The sequence below is a fragment of the Danio aesculapii genome, chromosome 24 (genome assembly GCF_903798145.1).
Source record: "Danio aesculapii chromosome 24, fDanAes4.1, whole genome shotgun sequence".
Lineage (NCBI taxonomy): Eukaryota > Metazoa > Chordata > Actinopteri > Cypriniformes > Danionidae > Danio > Danio aesculapii.
The window spans coordinates 35948756-35970282 of record NC_079458.1 but is presented as its reverse complement, the minus strand read 5'-3'; the positions used below and the strand labels follow the sequence as shown (position 1 = coordinate 35970282).

Below are 21527 nucleotides of genomic sequence, written 5' to 3'. Positions count from 1 at the left end.
TCATGCAGTATGAATCGACTTTTACAGCAGACAGGGAAAGCACTATGCTATGAAACCCATTAATTTCAATGGCAATCTCAAAAATATACCCTGGACAGTAGTTTATTACTTATTTGAGTTACAACCCAAACCACTCCCCCATTAGAGATGCACTGAATTTTTGGCTGCTGAAAATTATCGGCTAACATGACATTTTCAGGTTTTGGCCGAAAGAGAAATATAGCTGAAAATATAATCCAAAGAAAAGGCTATGATGTGCCGCCTTTATGCAGTATGAAGCGACTTTTATAATGGACATGGAAATTTTGGTATTATTTTGGTGCATCGCAAAAAAAACTACTTAAAAAAAGAGAAAATAATTGATATTAAAATTATTTACTAGTAGTTATTGCATTACTTGTCACAGTCTAACAGTGAACTTGGGCTGTGCGATATGGGAAACCCATCACGATTTTCTTGAACAATATTGCAATTCTAATTTTAATCACAATTTTGTCACAGGCAGACTGAATCTCCTGAATGTTTACAGTGTGAGTCTGAAACATATTTCAAAAGAAAAACAATAAGATCTTTATCAAAGATCTGTAACATGTCTCTAACAGACATAAAATACAAATCACCCAGTAAAGCTGTAACAAATTGTCTCTAGAACAGACCTACGGCAAAACAAATGTGTGTGTGAGGGTGCGCGCCATCAAACTCAAGTAAGGCTCCGATGTTCTGCTTGACCAAATATCAGAAGTAGTTGCTTGTGTGTTTTGTATTTTGCCATGCATAGATCATAGACCTCTTTCTGACGCTGCCATGAAATAGGCCGTTCATATGCGTGCACAAATCCTTTATTTCCAATGAAGGCGCATGGATTGTGTGCACATATTGTGAGTGGCACATTCCAGGCGCGCCCAGATGAAAATATCTCTTTTTCAGACAAATTTTAATAGTAACTTTTCACAATGCCTGATCGATCAGCTTCATACTTTGTATGGAATATACACATTACCTTAGACAAACACAAGACACCCGAACACCAAGTGCTTTTTAATTCTTTCCATACATAAAATTTGTCACGCAATTGCAGCAATGTTTTGTTAAGTTGTCATCCTCTGAGAAAACAGTTGATGGTTATGAGCAACGACAAAGTAGCGACCGCAAAACACGCTGAAAATGCTGAAGGAAGCGAATCGCTCACACTTTCAACGCGCTTTTAGACGCAATATATGGCTGACTTACAAATTACCTGGTTTTGCGATACATCAGCTTTCCTGTATCCAAAGTAGCTTAATCCCACACCATAGATTTTGACTTTTTTGGCACCAATTCCTCCTGTGCTGAACTCATCATCCCTGTATACGTCATCTCCTGATCTAGCGCTCAGTTTAGGTGCGCTGTGTTATAATTGGTTCAAATACCATACTGCAAATACCAAACTGCAGGACTAACATGCTGTAAGGTGATTTATAAATTGCGCATGTCCAAATTGCGATTTCGATACAATTTCAACGATTTCGATACAATTTACTCCTCTATATTGCTTCTGCTTTGTGAGTTCGGGTTTATTGTTTAGCTATACAAGTTGAAAATATTTATAAATATATGTAGAAATTAATGCCAACTTGATTCTAGTAGGACTATGTTGATCATGGAACAACATTCCAATCAGCCAATCAGAATTAAGGGATACGTTTAACATTTATGTTATGTTAAGTTTAGGCTTATGGTTAGGTTTATGCACTTCTACATGATTGTTATCCAATTATTATTGCCCTAGTATTTACTGATTTTGGGAATAATTTACAGTTATGGTTGGGTTTAGGGGTAGGGAATAGGTTTGGATTATATTTTCGAACAAAAATGATTTTCCAGGATCAACATAGATGTTAATTCAGGATGGCATCGTACTTGGCAAAATCATGACATGCTAGAAATGAACAACAGGATCTTTCTCTAAAGTCATTATTCATTGTTATTTCCAAAGTAACCTTATGCATTAGTTATTTTAACATATAACAGAAATAACAGGTTGACGGTTACTAAAAATTGAAGTTTTATTACAAATATAAACACCAAAAATATAAGATTTATTACAGAACTAGCTAGTAAACTCATTGAACTATGGAACTAAATAATGGAATGCAACTGTAGCCGCAATCACAATCTCTTGCATGTGTCAGATCCCTTTATCTCTTCCTGTCAGGAGAGCGAAACGCGAGCGAACGTCCTCACAAGAGTTATGCCGTGTTAATAAGGGACATTCCTCACATTTTTTTCACCTGGTATTCCGAGTACATTTCCCTCAGGATATGTATCAGTGTCGCGAGCTGGGCTGTCAGCACTACAGGAAATCCAAACAAATCTCAGAGTGTTTTGACTTGTTCTTCAACACGGAGAGATGAACTCAGTGCAAGCTCAACCTTGTGTTTTTTTTTTTTCACCGGGCACATATCACAGACTGTTCTTCAGGGCCAGAAAGGAATGAATTCTCATTTCATTTATCCATGCCAAGACGCTTGGCAGCCCCGTTTGAGAAAGTTCTGTGCCTCAGCAGACCTGATTATGTCAAAAGTGTCCAAGAGCGCTTCTGTTCCTTCCTGCAGTTTCCTCCAGTTTGTAGGGTGGAGCGTCTCTCCTGATACTCGGACTCTTCTCTAGGGAGGAAACGTGGGCTTTTCCTTCCTGTGCACTTAAACCAAGATCCGCCTACCTACCTCTTTGCCTCGTATCATAGAAATTATGGAGAGATAAAGTTTTAGGCTTAGCTTATTGGACTCGAAGCACATTTGTAGGCATATTCATTGTTAATTGACAGTATTTAACATTCTGTACACAATAAAGAAGTGAAAGAGAAAGTAATTGGAAATAGTGACCGCTGTGGTTGCTTTCGTTTCTCTGCGGTTAGATTGTCAAAATTGCAGTATTGCAAAATTGATAATAATAAATTTGTTTTAATCAGAAAACAAAGAGGGTTATATAAGATTGCACTGATTTAGTTTTTCCTAGTTAGTGCTTTTTCGACTTGAGGGCTGCTGACAAAGTCTTACCTGGTATATTTAATTTTACTTGATTGCATTTTGAATGTCACAATCAAAAAGATTTTAGTGCGCTACCTAGGGCTGGGTGATATGGCAAAAATCTATCTCGATAACTGTTTTCTATATTGAACGATAATGATACATATTTCCATTTAAGTTATAGTAATGCATATAAGTTGTTAATGCTTCCAGATTTAAAAGAGTACCCCAACAATGACTGAAGCCACAAAAATTAGAGGGTCCATTAAATGGCATAAAATTTTTGGTCGAAAAATTTTCGGTGGCCAAAAATTCAGCACATAATATTAACACACTTTTAGATTCCCATTGTTGCACATTGCTGCTGTGTGATTGGCTCTTAGATCAATATAGAGTAAAAAAGTCCAGAGCTTATCATTGTTATTGACATAAATTTTAGCACGATTTGATATAATATCGTTTATCGGCCCAGCCCTAGTGCTACCCAAAGATGTTTTATTGATATAAACATATAGACCTGCCTCATTCTCATATTATAGCCTTTATTATCTGTAATATATATTTTTAAATTGTATAGTATTCATTTTGTGTGTGTGGGGATGGGGGACTTGCTCACACTTGCGGTATCGAAAATGGTATTAAATATCGTATTCAAAAATCGTATTCGAAATTGGTATATAAATATATATTTTTCAGGGTATCGTATCAAAGTTAGAAATTCCAGTATCATGACAACACTAATTTAGACAACTCTGTGAATAGTACAGTAAACTCTAGTAGTACTTTATATTTGTGTTGTCAGAAGTGTTGAGTTGGCTACCGATCGGTACTGAAATTTAAAAAAAAGTCAATTTCTTGGTAATATATGAGCAACAACATGTGTTGAGTGCATTCTTAAACAGCGCTGATTGGCTCGTGTGTTCAAATGCTCAACAGAAGTGACTGTGATTGGACGTGAAGGTAATCATTTCACTGCTGTTCACCAAGTGCAAACACAGATATATGAACACTGGAGCATTTCAAAGTCGTGTCGATCAGCTGGTCTGTCTATAAACTGACATATGACATTACGACCGATCAAAATTGACCAACGTCAAAATGGTTGTTTTTTACAATTCAGTACCGATTGGTACCGAACTCGATATTTTTGACAACATTACTTTGTATCCAGCAGGTCATGTAGTTTATTAATATAAATAATTTTATGTAAATTAAATCGTTTTTTTTTAAATTTAATTAGAATTTTCTGAATAAATATGGAAAAAAGGTTGCTTTTACTTAATTTCAGTGTTTTTTTTTTTTTGTCTTTTGCAAAATTGTTCATTTGTAGTTAGAAGGTTTCACTAGATTTGTTTACTTAATTACAGAAGACTCTCGTAGGTTTAAAGATAGGGCTGCACAATATTGAAAAAACTAGCATTGCAATTATTTTTTTTTCTGCAATTTATATGAATATAATTTGGATGACTCTGATTTGGAAAGAATTCGTAATTTTACATTGACCTGGATGATTTTGAAGGGGAGTGCATCTGCATAAATATACAAATTATAGAAAAATATGCCAAATAAAAGTAAATAAAGCACAGATCAAAATAATAGGACAAAGAAAAAAATGAAATAAACAGTGCTTTATTGTTTTTGGTGGAGTATAATAGTCGAGGTAGAGGAATTCAATAATCAAATGTAAAATATCAGCGTATAGTCTTTATTATTTACACAAATAATCTTTGTTAAAGCAGCAAATAGTTTAAATTCACCTGAAAGTAGGTGCGATAGCCTAGTGGTGCGCCGATATGTCCATATGTTCATCATATGTCCATATGTCCAATGCTGATATGTCCATCATATGTCCACCATATGTCAGTAGCACGTCAGGGCGTTCCGAGTTCAAATCCCGGCTCGAGGACATTTCCCTACCCTACTCTACATCTTCACTTCCTGTCTCATTACTGTCCTATCTAAAAAAGCCCAAAAATAAATCTTAAAAAAAAAAAATCACCTGAAATCATTTGAGAGTCTGCGATAAGACTTCTGCAGATTTGCACATTACGATGTCGATGATAAAGCGATATATTGTGCAACAGTTCTACAAGATAAATCCCAATGTTACAAAAGTTTTTTGTTTTGTTTTTAGATTTTATTTTTAGTTCTTTAAGTTTATTGGAGAAAGGAAAGAACAACACGCTCATACACAATGTATTGAGAAATATAAAACTATTAATTTGAGGTCATGAACTGACTCAATTACATCATGCTGTGCTTCATGGGAACTTCTTGCTCTTGCTATTTTGGTGTGTTGCTTGTGAATTTCCTGTAAAACACCACATGTGATGTAGTTTTTTTTTTTTACTATAAGTTTAGCGGTTCAATGTAATTATTCTAAAAATAAAAAAAATAGAAGCATTTATTATAGATAACCAACCTGAGAGCTCAAAGTAGGTGTCTCTGCAGGAAATTAATGGAGTGTTTACCTCTAGAAGCGAACTGCTGTACTATTGTATAGGCCTGTCACAATAATCAATATATCGACTTATCGTGCAACACATGGTCATGACCTCAATAATTTTTGGTTTTGCAATATATATTCACAAATTCACTAATAACATTAAAGCCATTAAACAATTCCATTTCAATTCATCTTCATTTCTATAGCGCTTTTACAATGTAGATTTTGCCAAACCTATTTTGAAACTGCGTCAGTCCAGTTTTCACAGGTGAAGTTCAGTTTAATTCAGTTCAGTGTAGTTTAATTTTCGCTGATGAAAGTCCAAACACTGAAGAGCAAATCCATTGATGCGCACTTCCACATGTCCCAAAACCAAGCAAGCCAAACAAGCAAGGAACAAAACTTAACCAAATGACGAAAGTGAAAGAAAAAAAAAACCTTGAGAGAAACCAAAACAGAGACACTTACATTCACTTACAATGATATTTAAATTCTATCTCGCCATTGTCCAAGTTAATAATTGGACATTTACTTAATAGGATAAATAATGAGACATTTACAGTGATCCCTCGTTATTCGTGGGAGTTAAGTTCTAAAAATAACCCGCAATAGGCGAAATCCGCAAAGTAGTCCGCTTTATTTTTTTACAATTATTATAGATGTTTTAAGGCTGTAAAACCCCTCACTGCACACTTTATACACTTTTCTTGGACATGAATGAACATTTTCACACTTTTCTCTTTTGTTTAAACGCTCTCAAAGTTAAAACCTTCGTAGAAAAATAAGTCCAGTATTATAGAACGAAACCAAAGATCAAAACCTGTCGTCAGGCGCAAACATTCATCGCTGTCAGCAAAGGCTCACAAAGCTGTTTAGCATTTGTGTGGATTTTGTTGGCATTCAATGTAACATTCTTTTTCCTGCAGTCACTGATCCACAAAGCTAAAGCAGACTCCATCCTTAAAGGCGTCGCACACCGGATGCGCTGCGCACATGACAATTGGAAGTAACTGTGACTGAAATGGGAAACCCTAAACTGTTCACAGTCTAATGAATGACAATCGTAGCACGGGCGGACTCGATCGCCATATTTGTGAAATTCAGTAGGTGGCGATAATGCTCCTAAGGAGTTAGTCGTCGTTAAACAAGAAAAAAAAACAGAACAGAACAGACTGATCCGTCATTAACCATATGTGGTTTGCCTAGATTGTGTGTGCTAGATTGTCTGTGTGCCTGAAACGTTTGTGGGTCTGCGGGTCTGCAGCTGGATATATCTCGTTTGTTTTACAATCAAATAAATGCAGTTTTGATTTAACATCATTCAAACTATTACAAAAATCCAATCTTTTGAATGTGTTTTTGAGCCTAATAACACTAACATTTCAATACATTAATATAAAAACATACACATATTTCTATCTTCCATACTTGTATATGTTTTTGTTATTTAGATATGGACAATAGAGATTTACGGATGCCTCATAGGGCAAAATTAAATCAACAGGACAGCTATAAAGCTCAATTACAGCAGATTCTGATAACTGTACCATACATCCAGACTGGAAATGAGCCAAATGCTCTGTTTAGATTTGAGTTTACAACCTGCCTTTATGGCACATTCAATCCTTTTTAAAGTTGCCAAAGGAGATGTGTCTCGTTCAGCACCATTCAATCGAAGTCTAAAACGTTCAGCTTTTAGTTGATTCTCAGCTCAACACTCTGACCTAGACTAGATGGACACACATTTCTTTTCAACCCTTACAGAATGTGTGAATTCAGCACTTTTTGAAGCAAAACTCTGGGAAGAATGTGTCCACTGCAACAATGTCCATTTCTCTTGCCAAACACTTAAAATAGCCTGACTTTTGACCCAAGAATGGCTCTGCTTCATGTTTCAGTCTAACATCTGTGAAGTAATATTATTGCAAACCTTCACCACTTAATTTGCAATCAATATGAATGCTTTTAGAGTCGTACTCCCCATGTGTGAAAGAGTTTTGCTTGGTTCATGCATTTATACAAACAAAAGAGTCTTTTTTTCTGGAGGAAGTGCTTCTTCATTCTGTCAAGCAGCATTTCTGTAACACATCTGGTCCATGTATTCCTTCTTAACAAATCCAGGTTCTATTTTAGGGCTGTATCCTATATTACAAAATGATTGGTCACGTTTTTTTTGATGGTCCGTTTGTTGAATTTGAGTTACATTGCATCTACATGCCAACTAATTCTCGCTAGATTATAAGTAGACTGTTGGGTTGGGGTTAGGGTTAGTGTAAGTTGACATGGACATTGACTTTCTTATAGTCAGTTAAATGTCTATTGAAGCAGCAGTATCAACACATATTAAGCAGACATTCTAATACTCAAATGGACCATCAAAGTAAAGTGTTACCAAAGTATTGTTATCACGATAACTGTATATGCAATATATGTATCGCAGACATGTCTGATAAATTAAATTTATTTTACACATTGGTTGTTAATCTAAATTTGGCCAATTAAATGGGGCCTTACTATATTTATCCCCACTTTACCAGTAGTTGTTGTTCTGTTATTGGCTGGAGGTGAACCCAGAGCTGAAAATAAACACTGATGGAGGGAGTCGAAACAAGAGAGAAAATTGTTTGAGTTTGAGTTAGGATTAATTAGATCTGAAAAATTTTTTAATAAATAAATAAATAAATAAATTAGGTGCCACAGGTGATAATTTATGTAGTTTTGCCTCTATATATTTTATTAGTTTAAATTTTTTATTATTTTATTTTTTTATTTTATATATTATTTATTTATTAATGTTTTTTATTTAATATTTATTTTTTTTAATTAAATTTTTTATTTAATTTTATTTATTTATTTTATATTTTATTTATTTATTTATTATTTTTTATTTTATAATTTTTTATTTTATTATTTATTTTATTTTTTTACTTTTTATTTTATTATTTATTTCATTTTTAATTTAATTTTATTTTATATAACTATTTAATTAAATTTATTTTTTAAATATTTTATTTTATTTTATTTTATTTTATTTTATTTTAGACAGAGCTGCCGATTTGCACTTTAATCATAACTAATCATTGCACAACTAATCATAAAGGACCACTGTGTTAGACTAAAACTCTTTTTAAATATTCTATATCTTGGATGGCTGGAAGCTGAAATGAATAACAAATGAATAGAGGTGAACCATACCCTTTTCTATCCCCATTAACTTTCTATAAAAAGTAGCATTTTTTGAAATAGAGACAATGGTTCCCATGTTAGGTGTTTTTGTAAAAGTTCCATCTGCATGTGTGTCAGGTTTATAGGCCGTGCATGAGTGGTATTTTACCTCTGTAAGTTCATGGTTTACCACAGGTCGGCCAAATGGAGAACTGAGAAAATACCACATTTAAAAACCAAGAGTTTCAGTTCTGTGCGGTTGCGGTTGATGCAGATTTATCTCTTTGTTTCCGAACAGGTTTGCCTTTTACATGCAAAGCTAAGGTGATGCTATTTCCACCTTTTTATAGTCTGATAATAACTTGTGTGTATAGAACCAACATACAATAGACTGTGTTTTTATTATAGCTTTTTACAGCAATACTAAATTCATAAAACATATACAAATAAACAACAACAATGATGGCAATAATAACACTAAATAGTGTTTTAATAAAAACTGTAGACAGTAGGAGCCCTGGTTCTATGTTGGGGTAAATAAAAAGAAATACAGTTGCTTTGAGCTATGATAATGCTTGTTTTGAATCATTATAAATCATTTTGAGGGCTCCTTGGAAATTAGTTGTAGGCCCTCTAGTGGTCCCTGACCCCAACCTTTGTATTAAGTGAATATCTGTAACATTTCCACATAACTGTATGTCTAACAACCACCCACATAGACAGGAAATTAAGAATACCAGAGCAACAGGACACATTACAAGACAATATCTTATCCAAACAATGTAGAAGTAGTCTAAAGGGGAAAATGTGTGGTGATTCTGTAAATCTATGTATCTGAGTGTTTTATTGGCTGGCTATTACATAGATTATTACATTCCACCGCTGTAGAAGGCTGGTACCTTCACTTTGTAATACCCACACTGATAAAAAGCATTTAAACTTGGAATTTGCATAGAAATCAGCTGGTCAGATTGGAATGGACTATTTGAGACAGATATTTTCTTTGCAACATGTATCAGACAGTCCGTAGGCAGCTTGTGGGTGTGCTTATCTAAGGCAGAGACTGTGTATAGTTAAAGCCAACGCGGTTATTGAGAAAATGTAAGTTAAAGAAAAGTGTTTTTCTGACCTTGAACTGTAGGCCCAGGATAAGAGGAAAGCCTTGGAGGACACCAAAGTCTACACCACCCAGTTGCTGGCAAGCGTGACTTATGCAATGCTTAAAGGTGCCCTATAGAGAAAATCTGGGTGTACCTAGGCTTTATCGAATGCCATTGAAGCCATTATTTCTTCATTCTCGTGTAAATTCCATGAGTGTAAAACCCCAGTGGACAAAAGTGCAATCAGAACACAAAGCAGACTGTTGCGTGACTCATTAGGTGAGCCTTTATCATTTGCATGTACTTTAGGTCGTTCATCTAGACCGTCCATGGACAGTTTGTGGGTGTGCTTATCTAAGGCAGAGGCTGTATAGTTAAAGCGAATGCGGTTATTGAGAAAATGTAAGTTAAAGAAAGGTGTTTTCTGACCATGACCAGCAGGCCCAGGATAAGAGGAAAGCCTTGGAGGAGACCAAAGCCTACACTACCCAGTCGCTGCCTAGCATGACCTTATGAAATGCTTAAATGTGCCTTATAAAGAAATTCTGGCTATACATGGGCTTAATCAAATAATAAGAGATCAGTATATGGAAATGGGCATACTGTGAGTCTCAGACACCATTGTTTCCTCGGTATATTTTAAATTCCATGAGTGTTTAACCCCGGTGGACAAAAGGCCAATCAGAAGACAAAGCAAACTGTTGCGTGACTTATGAGGCAAGCCTTCATCATTTGTATGTACATTAGGTCGTTCATCCAGACAGTCTGTGGGTTTACTTATCTAAGGCAGAGACTGTTTATAGTGAATGCGGTTAACCCCTGGTGAACAAAAGGCCAATCAGAACACAAAGCAGACTTTTGCATTACTCATTGGGCAAGACAAGTAATTTCATGTACTTTAGGTCATTCATCCAGACCATCAGTGGGCAGTTTGTGGGTGTGCTATCTAAGGCAGAGATTGTATAGTTAAAGTGAACATGGTTATTGAGGAAATGTGAATTAAAGAAAGGCATTTTTTCTGACCTTGACCTGCAGGCCCAGGATAAGAGGAAAGCCTTGGAGGAGACCAAAGCCTACACCACCCAGTCGCTGGCGAGTGTGGCCTATCAGATCAATGCCTTAGCCAACAATGTCCTGCAGCTGTTGGATATCCAGGCCTCGCAGCTGCGCAGGATGGAGTCCTCCATTAACCACATATCTCAGGTCAGATACGTTCATATTTTATATATATCTCTCTCTCATTCTCATTTCCCTTGCTATGTCCTTGTCTGTCTGAGTTTTCATTAAGTATTTAGTCGGCTCTTTCCTTTTCAGACTGTCTCCATGTGGATAAATGGATGAATGAATGTCTGTCTCTCACAGTGACTGACTTGTTAATATCGGCCTTGTTTTCTGTTCACCTCCTTTGCCCCCCCGTTTCTCTTTCTTCTTTGTGAATGCTTCTCTATAGTTATTTCTGTCATCATGGAGACGCAAAGCTCTCCCACAGAGTCCTAGTGTAAATCTTATCCCACTTCCATATGGTGCGGTTAGTTGATGAAGTCATTACAGGGTTCAGACAAACGCACTAGTTGCTGTTAAGTAAAGCTTTGTGACCTATGAAACAGCCATGCTTATTATATTTGGAACAACACTGTTGAATAACGCAACATAACATCATACTGCCAACTCCTACCTAGAAATGCGAGTATCATTCATATAACGTCATCAAATAGAGGAATTATCCTCCAAGAGAAGCATGTTCAGGCATATCATTAAATTATGTTAATTTGAATGGGTCAAATGATCAAGGTTAGTTCATTTGAGCAGTCAAGCTGTGTTTGCGTATGGCTATCACTAAATTCCTGGGATTTCATTACCATGACGTAAAGTGGATGTGGAGCGGTTGGTGTTGGAAATACGCCCCCTTAAAAAAAACAATAATATAAAGAGGTCACTGATCCTGCACAGAATACGGTTTGTTTTTTTGTGCAGGTATTTCAAATCAAGGATATTGTTAGCTACGATGGGTGAAAAACCTACTCCCGGGATTGATAACAAAGGAAAAACAATAGTTTGGTATTTTGTTTTTATAGTGTTATATTTTAATTGTTTAATTTGCAAAAACAACCAACCACAAAAAGTGTAAAACTGCATTTGTACCCATTAGTTTTAATCCTGGTGCGTTTGTACTTTGACCATGGTAAACCACAAAATAATAATAATGGTTATGGTACATTACTCATAGGTTAACCATGTTTTTGTCATTTAAAATATGCGGGTATCTAATGTTGCTGTAAATAATATACAAGTAATAATACATGAAACACCTGGGATCAGGACAGGTATATGAAGTTATAACAGTATTAATGTAATCTGACAGGTATCTTAAGTTACTTTGTTTAATAAAAAATACACTCACTTAACATGAAACACTTGCGATCAGGACAGCTATTTCAAAGTAGTGCATATAAAAGGCATTGGACACGAAACCCCTATGATTGCATACAGGTATCTGAAGCAAAGGGCTTTTTTCACAATCTGCGCATGATTCGTGACCTATGCAAATTCACAAATAGGCCACGGCTACCCAAGGATGCTTTACTAAAACTCCTAGGAAAAAAAATGTCTGCCATTTGCTTACATCAGGACAAAATGTACTTGATGGTCATCCTGCTTTTTAATGTGGATTTTGGAATATTGCATAAAATATTGCTTAATGGACATGCTGAGATTGCTCTACTTTTTGAAAATGAAAGGTCGTTGGTCGGAGCCAGCTCCAAGTGGGTGGGACTTGAGATCCAAGTGGGCTGTACAAACCTGCAGTCTTTATTTTTTTTAACGTCTTGTATGTAGTCCAATATTGTGCTACCTTACAGTAACCTGTTGTGTTTTATTAATGTCTACTTTACCTACACCACCTAAACCCAACCTGCTTGTGGCTCAAGTCCCTCCCACTTGGAGGTCACCCAACCTGCTTGCCGTGTAATCCCTCTCACTTGGAGGTCTTGGGCTGCAGGTCTTTTGTTTTTTTTAGATGATATTAGCAATGGTACAGAAAAAGTACAGTTTCAATTTGTTCGTTTTTCAATGGTACATGAAGTCTTTTTCCAAAAAAAGGTGTTTTCAGAAGTAACATACACTTCTAACTGTTTGCAGCAATTTGGATGTCAGTAGTGGAGGGTAGTTTAATAGAATTTTGAAAAGAGATTAAGAACTGATATTTGAACAAAAATTTCTTGGTATTTTTGGACTCAATTTCTTGCCTGTCACTCAGAACTGTCGGCAGGTTTACTATGACACTGTCAACAAGACCTTCAACCATCTGGAGAGTTTCGAAATTAGATCTCTTATTTGACAAACACCAACTTGTGGTTCTCACAACCCTGTGCTAAACCCAGAATTATTAGACTGATATAATCTGCCAATCACATTAAAGCTTTACTAGGCAGATCTTCGCGCAGATGCTGCTAGGGTTTACTGGTGTACAGTGAAGTGTATTTTAAGATCTTGTCTCCATTCATTTCTTAGGGAATCACTGTGGGCTTTATGAACGGCTGCAAAACAGGCTCATTTATGGGGTCAACAGAGGGCTGTTCTTGCCTCCAGTTCTTTACACACAAGCTCCATTACAATGTCAATCAAGATTCTCCATAAAGATGGAGATTGGAATAATAGGAGAGCTATGGTTAAAACAGTGTGCTGTTTGTGACCAGGCTTTTTGTCAAGGCATGTTGTACTAAAGGTAGTGGAAAACCTCATTCTTAATCATTCTGAATTAAAAAACAGAGGCAGAGAATCATGCTTTGCTTACTGCCAATTTCACACATACAAAGCCCTCAAGCAATTATTTAAAGGTACGTAATGTTTGGAAACACCAGAGTGAATCACTAGTTCAGCATTTCTCAATCCTGACCCTCACACCCCACCCCCGCTTCATATTTTGCATGTCGCTCTTATTTAACATGACAGATTTAGACGTCCAGCTCAATAGAAGGGCTCCATGCGTCCATGCGCAGTATGTGTGTTGATCTCTAGTGCCTCCTCCTTACTTAAGCTTGAGAAACCTTTATTTCAATCAGTGCCACCGATCAATGGTGGAATATCCTGTACACTTTACATCTGAAGTAAAAAGAGAAATAAATGAAGCATGCGCTTCCAGCACGGAAGGACTGGGATTGAGAAAATACTAGGTTTATTTGCTGGTTGCATTGCATAGGAATTATCTCCCATGCAGCTTACCATTGTTCACATCCCTGGTGACCAGCAGCTTGTGTTGCCTACTGTTAGTTAAAAACCATAAACCTATCATATTTCAGGGGTGTTCCGTCCAGTTCCTTTGTTTAACTCTTTAGCCATTTAAACACTTGAACTATCTAGTCAAACTCTTTAGGATCACTAGAATTGTGTGGGCAGGTCAAGTCTTGGAAAGCAACCGTCTACAGAATTCAGCTCAATCCCTATTCAGATTCATCTTAAACGCATAACAGATGTCTTCAGAATTGCCTGTTTGGGATTTAAAGATTTAGCTAAACTATTTAAAGTCTCAAACTCAATTCCTGGAGGGCCACAGCTCTGCACAGTTTTGCTCCAACCCATATCAAACACAGCTGATCCAAGTAATAAAGATGTTCAAGACTACTAGAGACTATTAAGCAGGTTTGAGTTGGAGGTGGTTGGAGCTCAACTAGGCAGAGCTGCGGCCCTCCAGGAATTGAGTTTGAGACCATTGATTTAAGGACAGTGACCCTCCAGGATCAGAGTACTTCCAGTCCTGAAGGTCCTTAAGCAGTGAAAACTGTTTCTTCATTGTCTAAAACACCTGATGCAAATCAACAACCCATTTGTGAATTTATTTTAGACTGACCTAAATTAAAAGTGTCCAATAATTGAGACATCCGAAATGAGAAATGTTGTGGGAGGCGTCAGGACAAGTTTGGAAAGCATTGATCTGTTTTATTCATTTCCATATCTTCTAATTATATATTTATACTCTTAAAGGATACAAAAGTTAAGTTTATAAATGTATGTGTGTCTTCATATAATCACATACTTAACTGAAGTTATTTAGTTAGATGTTTGGAATATTTCAGTTGCGAGAATATTGTGGCGTTTGGACACCTCTGGTGTATATAAACAATAGAACTGTATCAACCAAGCTGTTTCGATCAGGGGTGGCCAAAATCTGTCCTGGAGGGCTGGGGTCTCTCAGAGTTTAGTTACAACTGACTTCAACACACCTGCCAGGAAGTGTCTAGTATACCTAGTACAGGGGTCACCAACCATGTTCCTGGAAAGCTACCTTCCTGCATATTTCAGTTGAAACCCTGACCAAACACACTTGTCTGTAATCATAGAGGGTTGCTTCAGATCCTAATTAATTTGTTCAGGTGCCTTTGATTAGGGTTGGAGCTAAATTCTGCAGGTAGATAGCTCTCCAGGAACAGGGTTGGCGACCCCTGACCTAATAAGAGCTTGATTAGCTGGTTCAGGTGCGTCTAACTGGGGTTGAAGCTAAACTCTCCAGGACACCGGCCCTCCAGGACTGAGTTTGGGCACACCTGGTTTAGACCAATGGTTAAAGACAATGCCTTATCATCTGGGTTTACCCCAATACTGTCTCAAAAAACTGTCCTTTGAGCAACCAGAAGAAACCTCTTTTTCTGTGATTTTTCTGTATCATTTCCAACATTAAATCTTTGATAATGAAACTTCCTGCAGAGGTCTTGGAATATTTTTTTTCTGACATATGCACAGCAGTGGCTCTCATAATTGAATACCCATTCTTCTAGAGATTGTACGTCTTCTAGGTGATTTTACGTGGGATGTAAGTTTTGACAAAGTTTTAATTTACCGTATTTAACATTTGAATGAAAGGATTTAGACCCTCGCTCCTGAACTTTACACAAGCTAACTGAGATGCATCAACTTGTCATAAAACTAGTAACTAGAAATAGTAATAGTTCTTAAAATAAATTGTAACCCTCTAGCCTCTGTGCCAATTGCTTCAGAACAGTCATGACTGCCCTGTTCCACTGGAAGGTGACTAATGGCTATAAAGTGGCTCTAATCTCTCAACTGAGGCACACCCAGAGCTTTGCTGACAGAGGATGTTCCCATCTTTACAGCATTTCTCACTGTTTGCTCTTCCTCTGGCTGCCTATTAGACAGACCGCACTGCCAGCATGTGGCCAAATTAGATTAGAACATCAGTGCAGCAAGCTAATGGGCCGACACGGAAGACCCTGGAGTTCACTGTTTTCATCTCAACTCCACACTGAATGTTTTGAGCTGTGTTATCACGGATCTGTCCTGCTAGAGGCTGACCCTGAGCGTGGGAGGCTGAAGTGCTGCTACCTAGACCAGAGCATGAAGTGGCTGCTAAGAGACTGTGAACAGTCTGCACTTTGTCTGTCCAGATGAATCTTGGCAACACACTAGGAGTCCCTTTTTGCAGTGTTTCTTATTCATAGCTGCAAGTAAACCCATGTGTGTTAGCTGCATTTCACATGAATAGCAGGGATGACTAATTAAAGGCAGCTTTAAGGGAAGTTCTGAAGTACCATGCTTAGAAATGGTTCCGTGCATATTTCACCAGCAACTGGTCTCCCATTAAAGGAATAGTTCATCGTAAATGAAGCAACTCAATGTTCGTTTGCAGTGTCATTGATGAATATAGTTCAACTAGAACCATATTTTAATGAGTGAAATTTTTCCCTGAACCAATTAAGGCTGAATTATACTTCTGCATCGAGTGATTGCTGTAACCTACAGCGCATGCCTTGCACATAGTCATGCAGTTTTACTTCTGTGTTCTGTTTGTATTGCTCTGCAATAGCACTTCCAAAACGCTAGCTGGCAGTGGAGTTTCTATGTTCCTCTGTGTACAGTTTCTTTGCTGGTGTTTTGTTGACACTGGAAATACATGTAATGCCGCCGTACTGTACAAGTAGTTTAAACTCGCTCACTCAGAGGCAGAAACTGGCGGAACTTCAATCATAAGGTAAACAAAAATATCGATTTGGAGCTCCTCCACAGGACTTGACATTTGTTAAAGTGGCTTGCTCCAACGTGCTCACTGCTCTACCTTGGCTCTCGGCCCCACCGATACTCGTCAACGCAATTAAGCCGACCAATCACAGAGCTTACAGAGATGTGTGTCAGGTGGCGAAATGAATGCGACGATGCGATGGCTGCACTGCACTATTTGTGTGTAATTGACTCAGAAATAATAAATTAGCCTTTAGTAAGCGTAGCCCCAAAAGATCCTTTACACCAGGGGTCACCAATCCTGGTTCTGGAGGGAGTTTAGCTCCAACTTGCCTCAAAAAAACCTATCTGGTCTTTTCAAGTATACCTAGTAAAACCTTGATTAACTTGTTCAGGTGTGTTTTATTAGGGTTGGAGCTAAACTCAGCATGTTCCCTCCAGGAAAAAGTTTTGTCCTGGTGGACTTTAAGCTACAATTGCTGCTTTAAGTGTCAATTTCTGCTGATGATGTGGAGAGATTTGATTATGTGGTTGTCAAAAATGTATGAGTGCATATTCTTTAAATTCACCTCAAAATGTTCAGCCCATTTCAGTCAATTTTTGCTGTTGTCATAAAGACAAGTTGTGGAAATCATTGATGTTCATCGTTAAGGCTTGTATTGTGTGAGAGGAATATTTGAGCCGAGCCAAGCAGCTTACAAGCTTTTGAAATTGTCAAAAATAGTTGGGAGCTGTCGGTGTGCAATATTCTAATGTATGAATTTTGGCTGTTTAATTTGTGCCATGCATGGATGTTCTACACCAGGGGTGTCCAAACCGGTGTCCTGCTGAGTTTAGCTCCAACTTGCTTCAACACACCAGCCAAGAAGTTTCTGGTATATTTAGTAAGAGCTTGATTAGTTGGTTCAGGTATGTTTGATTAGGGTTGGAGCTAAATTTTCCAGGACAACAGCACTGGACCGAGTTTGGACAGCCATGTTCTACACACTTGATTGTTGAGTATGAAACATAAATATTTAGCCCACCACTTTCATATAGCAAAGGTCCAATACAAATTCAAATTCCGTCTTCATCTCTCCTGAATGTCTGTCTTCGGGTGTTCTTAGCGGATCAGGAAGCAGGAAATGGAGCTCCAGAGAAGAGATTGTAAGAGAGACTCACCTCCCTTGTGTTTCCTGACAATCAAGTAGAGCCAAAAAGTGTGATTTCAGAATGAGATGATAAATGAATGATGACGATTAATGAGGTTATGTAGTGGGGAGTGTGTGACTTTTCCCAGCTCCACGACTAGATCTCATCAAGAACATGCTTCCCACATAAGCCCATGAAACTTTTTATTACTCACCCGAAATGGTGCTAGAAATACAAAGAGAGGTCCCTCAACTCTCCAGTGCATTTGCTAGTCATTATAAGGACTTCTAGAATTTGGCTTCTGTTAAGACCATCACTATAACCTAATGTTGGCTATAGCGGTTTAATCTTTGAATGGAAGCCTCCCATGCAATTTGCGCACATAAAATTGACATGGCAAGTAGAAAACCTTTAATTTACAGGGTGATTCAGGTTTGACAGGGAGAGTCAGGTTTGAGATTTTTATGCATTAATTGTTAGCTTCTCACAATAAATTAAAATCAGACCCTATTTATGCTTTATTTCATGATAGAACTAACTTTTTCAGATAAATAAATTTCTCAGCAAATCAAATGTACCTATAAAAGCATAAACACACCATGTGCATGAAATATATCTTCAACTCATCCATAACGCGGGGCTGTGTGGCCTTTGATAGCCTTTTAGTCACTGCTTTCATACCATCACATTTCTAATTGTATCTGTGGTTCTGATAAGATGTTTAATATGCATTATTCACTGGATTGTGTCTAACATGGACATGTGAACCTTGTGAACTTGAAGTGTCTTCACACAAGAGTGTCGGGAGATTATATTTGTCTGAGGAGATTAAAGTACTTTACTGTTGGAAGGCTTAAATCCCTCATATCATAGTATATGTCTGTTGTTTTGTATGACAACGAGAGAGTTTAGAGTCAGATAGTCCACACAATTCATATACAACAGTGGTCTCCAACCCCCAGGCCGCGGACCGGTACTGGTTTGTGGATCAATTGGTACCAGGCCACACAAGTAATCATTAATTATGTCCGTTTTATTTATCATCTGAGTTTGGATGATCTTTTATTTTGGAAAATCCTTTATTTTGAAGAATGACTGTATTCTCTTGGTTACATCTCGGTCACTTTAGTGCCAAAATTGAACCCACAGGCTAGCAAATTAAGTGGGAACCAGACGTCTTTGGAAAGTTTCATTGCGAAGGTGAAAAGGCCCCGTGAAGAACCCATGAACTGCAAGGGAATGGATCCGCAACCCATTTGTCAACAAATCAGGTGAATCCAGCATGTCTGTGCAAGAGAAAATCAACTGCTGGAGATCGTGAATGATGGCGGCCATTCATATATCGCGTCTTTTCTGCGCGCAAGTTCGTTATTTCCGGTGGAGGTGCATGACTTGCGCGCGCAAACTGGGAGCGAATACCACTAGCGCACCATGTCACGTGACGAGAACGGACCAATCAGCTTCATTCTTTGTATGGATTATGCACATTTCGGTAGACTAATTACCTCAGTCATGCACACAACACCCAAACACTGCAGTGCTTTTTCCATTTTCTCCATAAATAAAACTTGTATCAGAGTTGCAGCAATGTTTTGTCAGCTCGTCATCCGGTTGATGGTCGCCTAGCAGTCTACGTACACCACTCATTTACTATTATTGGGATAACAAAAATGTTCCATATATTGTGTAGTCCTACCAAGAATATCTAATACTGGCTGAAACCTCCTTTTTGCAGCCGTTTTCTGTCTTGAAGAGAATGCTTATTCATATTTGGCTCAGTTTGGAGATAGCAGCTCTCAGATGCTCGCGGTCACTCTGTCGGAGAGAAGCCAAAGCCAGATGGAGCATAACACAGCCGTAAATCTGTGAAGGGAGCGCCTGTCCTCACCCTTCAGCTGTGCTCGTAATGTTGTTAGTGAACTGCAGTCCAAACTAACCGAGCTGCGTCCTTGCTTTCAATCACAAAGTGTTTCCGTTTAGTGCTGCATATGCAACAAAGAGCAGTGCTGCAATTTCTGTTGCATGCATGCTTCATGTCCTCATGTGGGTTACACTTTATCTTAAGTCACATTCACTACTCCAGTGCTCAATATATATGAGTACACCCTCACAAAAGTCTCATGTGGATTAATAGTGTCTATAGGAAGCTTTACAATATTATATGTGTGCATATACATTAGATTTGTCTGTACTGAAGCCAAATCCTTTAAAATAGCCAAAGCTTTAAAATAACGAATGGAGGGAAACTATCATTGTTATCTTGCTAGAAAACCTTGTTTTTTGTCAAACGCTGCCTGAGGTGTGTATATTAATGATCTCAGAGCTACATGAGTCTGGGTTCTCTTGGTGACGTCAGGTCAGTATGAACGACCTAAAGTAGGCATACATGCAAATGTGCAAATGTCTCGTCGCAGTTTGTTTTGTCTTCTGATTGGCTTGTTTTCCACTGGGGTTTTACACTCATGGAATTTACATGATAACGAGTAAAAGATGGACTCTGAGGGTCATGATATGTCAATTTCCATATACTGATCTCTCTTTATTCTACTATGCCTTGGTATATAATTTTCATTATTGGGCACCGTTAAGCTTTAAAACAAGCTCAATCAACACAATTTTTGGATGGACAACTTAATTGTTTTGTTCAGTCCACTTAACATAATCAATTTGTGTTTGGACAGCATAAAGGAATTGTGTGGAAAACAGTGTAATTACACCTTAACCATCCATAAACCCACCCACACCAGCAAACATGTTCTTAATGTTATTCGTATATCAACTTAATAGCCTCATAAGTCTCCTGCAATACAATATGAACTCAATAAATACACTCCAAAAATATTTATTGCTGCTTGTTCTGACTACTTATTTAAAATGAGCTGAAACAACACAATTCCTGAGTTTTTTGGGGGGCAGCTTAGTTGTTTTATGTTCAACTTAATTAAGTTAACTTAATTGATTTGACTTGGGATGACATGAAGGGATCATGTGGAACCCAGCATTTTTTTACAGTGTACATTGTACTTTTTTTGATGCAAGTTCATAGTATGTAATGTGACTTAAATGAAAGTATAACCCTCATGTAATGTATTGTGGTGTAAATAATACTTATTTAGCCTGATTTGGGTCTTCAAATATTACAATGAAGATTTAAAATAAGAAGCTTGGCCGGTAACTCAAACATCAGGGTGTGGTCAGTTTCTCATTTCAGAAATAATCGTGTGTTTTTTGGGGTTATTTTTAAATGCTGGCATGACAGGCCTATTGACATAACCACATGAAGTGTAACCGTGGTTGTGTGTGTTGTTTAGGGTGTGTGCTAAAGGCCACTGTTACTCAGCCCTTGCCTAAAGATATGCGCAACACGTCTGTCTTTTTGTGCATAGCTGGCTTTTCCGGAAGCCATGCCCCCGGGGTCGCTTCGTTAAACTGCTGAAACTACATTTTCTTTTTCTTTTTTCCTGTCAGATGCTGAAGTGAAACTGTCTGTCTGACCTGGCCTCTGGTTTTTTATAGTTCGGTTGCAAAATCCATTTACGATTCACAATTTCAGGTTGAACAGTATTACATATGTAGTATATTTATACAGTCTTGTGAGGGGATAGTTCACAAAAAAAAAGAAAAATTACTCACCATTTATTCACCCCCCAAATGGTTCCAAACCTTTATGATTTTCCTTTTCTGTCGAACACAAAAGAAGATATTTTG

General features: G+C 37.5%; 1 protein-coding gene across 4 annotated transcripts in view; it reads left to right on the top strand.

Moving 5' to 3' along the window:
* The window catches only part of abi1a (abl-interactor 1a), an 82662-nt gene that overhangs the window by 17838 nt on the left and 43297 nt on the right, over positions 1 to 21527 (top strand). For all 4 annotated transcript variants that reach the window (XM_056451070.1, XM_056451069.1, XM_056451073.1 and 1 more), the window contains exon 2: positions 10755 to 10922. In XM_056451070.1, the coding sequence (XP_056307045.1) occupies positions 10755 to 10922 (168 nt within the window). The remainder of the gene's footprint in view (positions 1 to 10754; positions 10923 to 21527) is intronic.